The sequence below is a fragment of the Amblyomma maculatum genome, chromosome 3 (assembly GCF_055883805.1).
Source record: "Amblyomma maculatum isolate TAMU_Amacu chromosome 3, ASM5588380v1, whole genome shotgun sequence".
In the NCBI taxonomy this organism is placed as follows: domain Eukaryota; kingdom Metazoa; phylum Arthropoda; class Arachnida; order Ixodida; family Ixodidae; genus Amblyomma; species Amblyomma maculatum.
In genome coordinates, this window is record NC_139346.1 from 129,331,035 (window position 1) to 129,338,057 (window position 7,023).

Here is a 7,023-nt window from a genome sequence, read left to right on the forward strand (position 1 = left end):
CCAGGCTTCGGCCAAGAGCTCTGCCCTAGCCTCTCTCCTTCCTGTGTTGTGTATGGGGCTCATGTTTTTCGGTATAGGGCTGACCACTAACGTTCCCCTAATCTTTCGTGGTATGTTAGTCGAATTTTCTATCTCTCTTTTTTCGTCTCGGTGGCCAAGTCTCGTTAGTAAGTGCCTTCTACCTCGGATTGTGCTAGCCTGACTTTCTGAAAGAATGTGGCCGCTTTGCTGTGTTGGTTATAGATGTTGAATACACCTAGTTCCATGAACTTTTGCGTCGATGCTTTGAAGGGGAGTCCTAGCGCGATATTATATGCTTTCCTAATTTGGGCGTCAATTTGACTGATTTCCGCTTGGTTTAGTTTGTGGTACGGCAAGCTGTAGGTCAGTCGTGGTATCACCAAAGCAGTGGCTGTCCTTATTGCGTCGGACTCCTTTGGCCCATTTCTTTTATTCGTTATCCTGCGGATCTTTCCGCATATTTATTTTGTTGTTTCGTTTATTGTTTTGATCGTGTGATATATTTTCCCGTAGTTTTGGAGCCACCTACCTGGGACCCGAAGTTTATCCGTTTCCTTTATTGGTTGTCCGTTTAATAATAGCTATGTCTTTCCAGGTTTAAGTCTCCTTGAGTGCATTCGGATAAATTCCGGCTTCTCCTGTGAGCATTCCATGCCGCTGTTTCTTGCGAAATCCACGATGCATTCTTCCGCCTCCTGCAAGTTTTGTTCTTTCTCTCCGGTGGACCCTTTAGTGGTCCATACCTTGATACTGTCCGCGTATATGGTGTGAACTACGTCCCGGGGCTTGCCTAGTTTTTCCGCCAGTAAGACCATGGCGATGTTGAATAGTAATGGGGATATGATTGACCCTTGCGGCGTTCCCTTGTTTGGTGTGTTTTTCCGTTGAGACCGGATATTGCCGATACCTATAGTTGTGTCCGTGAGGAAGGCTTTTGCTTCCCAATTAGTTCTTGAAAGCCCCTCGAGGATAGCCTTGTGACTGATGTTGTCGAAAGCACCCGTCAAGGCAATGGCCAGGACTATGCTCTCGCTGCAGCTCGACATTTGATCCAAAATGTCATCTTTTGATTGTAAAAGGACATCCTGGGTTGACAGCTTTGTCGTAAAGCCAAACATGGTGTTGGGTAGGTAGTCATTGTCCTCTAGAAGCTCTACAGCCTGGTATGAACAACTCTTTCGAAGAGCTTTCCTAAGCACGAGGTTAGTGACATGGGTCTTTGATTGTCCATACTAGGTGTCTTGCCAGGCTTGGGAATCGTGATTATCTCCGCATGTTTGCACGCCTCCGGAACTGTGCCCAGTTCCCAGTGGTTATTTATGAATTTTGTGAGTTCTGGTAGGTTAGCTTCGCCTTTAAGAGTTCATCGCAAAAGCATTTAAACTCCAATGCTTTGACGATGATGGATGTACGTATGTGACTTTGAATCGAGTTGGGTAGAATCGAGCGACGGCTCGCGCCATCTGTTTTGGCAACGCCGTATCATCGAAGGAATTTCAGAGTGAGCGCCCCATCACAGGTAAACAAACCGGAAGTGTTCTTCGCTACTCCCTAACTATTACTTTCGTAATTAGTTTCATTCTAATGACGCAAATAAACATTAGCTCGCAGTCATAATTACTTCAATGAATACATTAGGTCCACAGTTATCCGGAGAGAAGCAATGCTGTTCCCTGGCGGAGAAGTTTTGTATGTTTGTCCTCGAAGCACTGAGCACATTCATCACGTACCACACTTTAGCAGTAAGGAGCAGATTACATATAGTGGCACGCGAGAACATGGACAACTGCCTTCCTTGCCACGCATCACTTTTTTCCTTGGCGCTCGATGCTTGGTCATGCCAGAACGGATCTGGGTCCCGGTAAGAATCAAGGGGCACTCCCAGATACAATGCTGGAGTGGTTGACCAGCGCATCCGAGAATAGTGTTCGGATGTGACCTCCCAGCTACCATGCCAGAAACCGCAGCTTTTTTCCCAGTTTATCTGGGCATCTGTGCAGCTGCAAAATTTCTGTACTACATTCGTCACCTCACAAATACTTTCTCTATTTGCACAAGAGGAGTTTCCCTTTGATACAATAATGCTCCTGGGCCTCCACAGCTTGTGGAAGACCGGAATGCAGTTTAACAATGCAGATATACAAGTCAATTCTGTACGAGAACGTGCGGTTCAGGGAAGTGCATATGACACTCCCCGAGCAGCCACAAGAGATTCATGTGCTTGACAGTTTGGTAAAACTGAAAAATTTTTAACCCGCCGTGTCATGCGAAAGTGTGCTGGCACGTTTTATTGTTCATCGTCTTGTTTTGAATGTCCAAGTCGGCAATAAATAAAAAAAAAAGTTCCCTGGCGGAGTGGTTGCGTGCTCACCTTACACTGCGAAGGAACCGTTTTCGACTCTGCAGATTCTCGCTAGCGTTTATGGTTTGTTTACTTTCATGTTTTCGCGTTACCACCATAACGCTGACGCTGGCTTTTCTGCGACACGGGGCCTTGACGCTACTGCGTTAAAATAGAAAAACTTTGAAAATAAAAAAAGGGGAAATAAAAGTAAAATCTATCATCCGTGTGTGCGAATACCTATATTATCACACGCTTTGCCGCGGAGATAAGTGCCCTCTTAAGCGCTTCTTCATTTTCTTTCTAGGCCGCGAAATGCAACACAATGACGTCACAATCTGACAGGTCGACCACAAGTGAAGCATAAGGAAGATAGTTAATGGATCTCAGGCTCGTATGAATGCTTTGGAGATAAAACCAAGGAGCTCGAACAAGAGAGTTATTTTGTCGTTTCAGCTGCCGACAGAGAAATGGGAACAGAAAAGCGACAAACAAAAACTAATAAACTAAGATGACCGGCACTAACTGCACTCGGCTCTGCGTGAACAGTTGGCGAGTTGCTCAGCTCTGACTCGGACACACAGATTTAGGTCCTGACAAGAGCCCTCAACTTGTTGAGGCTATACCCTCACAGCATTTCACTGCTTTCAGGCGACGAAAATAAAGTTTACCCTTCTCGTGCAAACAAGACGTTAAATACGTTCCTGTCATTGCTTAAAACAGAAACGAATGAGAACTCACAGCAGGAAAGGCTCCTGTACGAGGACGTCGACTGGTGCCAGTAGGTAGCAATCAAACCCGGTGGGCTGAAAGTTCGGTGTCTGTCTATGTGCAGTTAACGTTATGCAGAAAGTCCCGCACAGTCCCAATACACAAAACGCAAAAAGAGATTCAAGTGCCAAAGAGCGGAGGGCACCGAGAATTCCCTCTTCCTATTCACATGAACGAAAGCAGACAGTGCCGAGTTTCAATTCCACACATGTGGCATGAACCCACCAGCATAAACAAAACCTCGCATTCGTTGCTACTCGAGCGTCATTGAGAGACCTTAGCACCGGATGTTTAGCATTTTCGGTTATTTTATATAACAGCTGCAGCAGTCAGGTCTATCGTACTCGGCAGTAAATAATGAGCAATATCATGGGAAAAGCACTACATCAGTGCGCGGCTCGTTTTTGTGCAAAATTGTTGGAACTTGGCTCAAAACAAGACTAAGCGCTGGCTTGAAAAACTTGTTCCCAGGGAGTCGTGACACAGAAGCGTATTTAAAAAGGAAGCTGCCATTTCGCACCTCATACACACGAAAACGCGATTACTCTTTGTTATGATGCAAAAGCATATACTGACAAAATAGCGAAAAAGAGACGTTGTTAATCAGTCACTCACGTCCGTGGGGGGTGCCGTGGAACGCAATTTTTGAAGCTGGAGGAAACGGAAGAAGGTGCAGTTAATATCTAATGAAAAGCGTTAGGGGGTTATTCATGACTATAACCTACCTATAATTGGTTTAAGGAAACGAAAGGCGCGGTATCTGTCACACGTTTATTGAGGACACCTGTGAAGCAACGTAGAGGAAGCGCGGGAAGTGGGAACGAAAGGCGCAATATCTGTCACACGTTTAACGAGGACACCTGTGAAGCAACGCAGAGGAAGCGAGGAAGGTGGGAGTGAAAGCGCAAAGTGCACGGCCGTTAAGGCCAACTGCCGTTTTCCTTAATGGCCGTTAACGTGCCCGTGTAACAGGGGTAAGGAGAAAGCAGTAAGTTCGATGACCAGGGGAGAAACATACACTAACATCGCACAGCAGTAACAGCACAAGGACGCCTCTTTGTTTCGAATTGAACGAAACGCAGCCGCCGGCAGTCGGTATCGAAACCGGGTGCTCTAGCATAGTCCGGCATCTTAACCACTGCAACAACGCGGTGGGGCTCGGATCGAGTTGTACTAATGACAGGCTTGTTAAGCAAGGTTTCTCATGGTTTGCATGGTTTGTCGAGGTTGTACACATTTTGACGGCTTAAATTATGAGGCTGTTCAAGCTTCACCATAAGAGGGCCACGCATTTTATTATTATTTAACACAGCCTTTCGTTCCATGAGTAGGCACTGTATTGTCAGACGCTTGAACCACGCTGTAAGGGAAAGGAGAGAGGTGGGAGTAAAGGTGGAACAGGTGGAGTTCTTGAGGGCTCCGGAACAGTTTTAACTACTTGAGGATCTATTATGTGCAGCGATAACCGACGGGACAGGAGGTGGTGAAGGGTAGCTAATCCTGGCCCTGATGGGGCTGGTACAGGTATGTCACCGCCGCTTGCGGCGGGGGCTAGCCTGCCACCGAATTTTGTCTGTTGTAGGCCGTCATTGCACAAGCCACTGCTTCGGTGGTGAACGACGGCTGTTGTTGCGGCGCGCGTCTTTCTCTCCCTCTTCTTTTTCTTTCTTCTCTATTTTCTCTTCTGTCCGCACGAGGCTGCGGAGGTGGCTCAGCTACAGAGCCAGTAGCAGGCCCGTGCATTTTCTTTCCCTGCTTCTTACAGCCACAACAGTGAGAACGGCCACCACAAGGATTTATTTGTGTTTCGCCTCTCGAAACGCAGCCGCCAAGGGCGGGCTCGAACCTGGATACTTCAGACACTAGCGGCAGAGTTTGGTTTGGTTTGGTTTGTGGGGTTTGACGTTGGGGTTTAAGGCTATGAGAGACGCCGTAGTGTAGGACTCCAGAAATTTCTACCACCTGGGGTTCCTTAACGTGCACTGACATCGCACAGCGCATGGGCACCTTGTTTTTCGCCAGCATCGAAAAGCGGCCGCCGAGGCCGGGATTTGATCCCGCGTGTAGCGGAGTCTAATTGAAGTAGACTGCCCGCACCACTATTTTATCGCGGGTAGAAGGAAAAGGAGAATTAGGGTACACAGTTAAATAATGTGACAGGTGGTCGAAAGGGGAAAAAAAGAAAGGTTAGGAAAGATATGAGGAAACAGCAGCCAAGGCCGTAACCACTGAGACACCGCAATGCGTTGATATACATTTAAATAAATGTATATTCCAGATTTCGAACGCGACCGCCGGCGGCTGCCTTTCGATGGAGGTGACACGGAGAGGAGTCCGTGTGCTGTGCGATGTCAGTGTGCTTTAAAGTTATCCACGTAATCGAATTACCCCAATTACGGTAACCATTTCTCTCGTTGTACATCCTCTCCTACCTTCCTCCCTTCCATGCGGCGCTGTTCAGGTGTACACAGAGAAGAGTGTGACAGACACCGCGCCTTTCCTTTCCTGTATGCCAATTAAATCTTGGCGCTAATTTGGGTATTTAATCAAATGTCAAGTATGTGTTGGGGGTAGTAACGTTTATGCTGAAGTTGGTGAAGCTCCCTGCATGACATTTGGGTTCTACATCACTGTGAGGGGACACAACCCAAAATGAATTCTTTAGAGTGCAATCCTCTTTATAGCACAACAGATCCTCTTGCACTGGTAAGGGCTGATGTGCGGGTCATAGGAGATGTCTAGTAAGACTCTGCGACGTTCTGTCGTGAGGATGAGGGAAGGTGAGGCTTGAAAAAGGACGCGTAGGAAGTCTCTAAGTTTGTTGCAAGGTCTGAATGAGAAGAAGAATAAGTCATGGTATCGGGCATGTAGAAATGTAGGGCATGGAGTAGCCCCAGTCTGCCACCGTCGCTAGTGGGCGGGCTGCCCCATGGCGAGGGGATAGGACTGGGAGTGTTATTCTCTTCGTTTGTCCCGGTAGTACGAGAAAATATTACGAATGGAGAGCGGGCGCTCTACAACCTGTAGTGGGTGCTCTATCCTCTTGTCCGGCATGTAAGACTTCGGGCTAGGGAATTAGCCTCCTGGTTGCCAAAGTGGCCGGCATGCTCTGACGTCTAGAGGAGGCTTATAGGGCGTCGAGGCTCCCAGAAGGGTAATGTGAGCAGCAACGCGGTATATATAATTGTTGGAGTAAATTATATAAGCAGATTTAGAGTCAGATATATTTGTTGTGTTGTGGCAGATTGAGAGATGAGAGCAAGCACGGCGGCTGCCTCTTCTGCCTCTGCGGTGGAAACTGTGATTACCAAGCTGGAAGTAAGAAGCTTTGCATGATTGTCGGCTACAACTAGGGACATACGGGAGCCGGACGTATATTCCGCTGCGTCTACGTAGACCACGTTTTGGTGCTCGCTAGTACTATCTGTGAAGGTCGTGAGCCCAGGCTGTTTTCCGCTTCCATCTCGCTCAGGGTGCATGCTTTCAAGGATGGGAGTTATGTTTAGGTTATAGCGAAATATAGGAGAAAGGGGGAGTAAAAGCCAGGTTCTTCTTTAAACCTTCCGCACCTCTCCAAGGTGCTCCTCGATTCGGCGGGCGACGTGTAGTTCACACGCAAACACACTGAGACGAAGGCCAATGAACTTGTAGTAACAAAACGAACATTAACTTTATATAACAAGAACACGAAGCACAGGGTATAGAAAACGTATTCACACGAGACAGAGAGGCGACACACTTTACAAAAGAGACTGAGCGAAAAACTAACTGCAAAACGAGCGCATCGCTCTTTTTTACGACTTCTCAGTCGGAGCCTGCCTGCTACGCTGTCTTCTCCGAGCGAGAATTGAATCAGAACCAGAACCGTCAGTAACTGCGCGGCGCGCTCT

At 47.5% G+C, this 7,023-nt stretch overlaps 1 protein-coding gene across 1 annotated transcript; it reads right to left on the reverse strand.

The window, feature by feature from the left end:
- Positions 1-602: 602 nt before the first annotated feature.
- LOC146196006 (uncharacterized) lies at positions 603-1,139 on the reverse strand. The gene has a single exon (XM_084596901.1). The coding sequence runs from the start codon at positions 1,137-1,139 to the stop codon at positions 603-605; it is 537 nt and encodes a 178-aa protein (XP_084453027.1).
- Between the last annotated feature and the right edge of the window lie 5,884 nt (positions 1,140-7,023).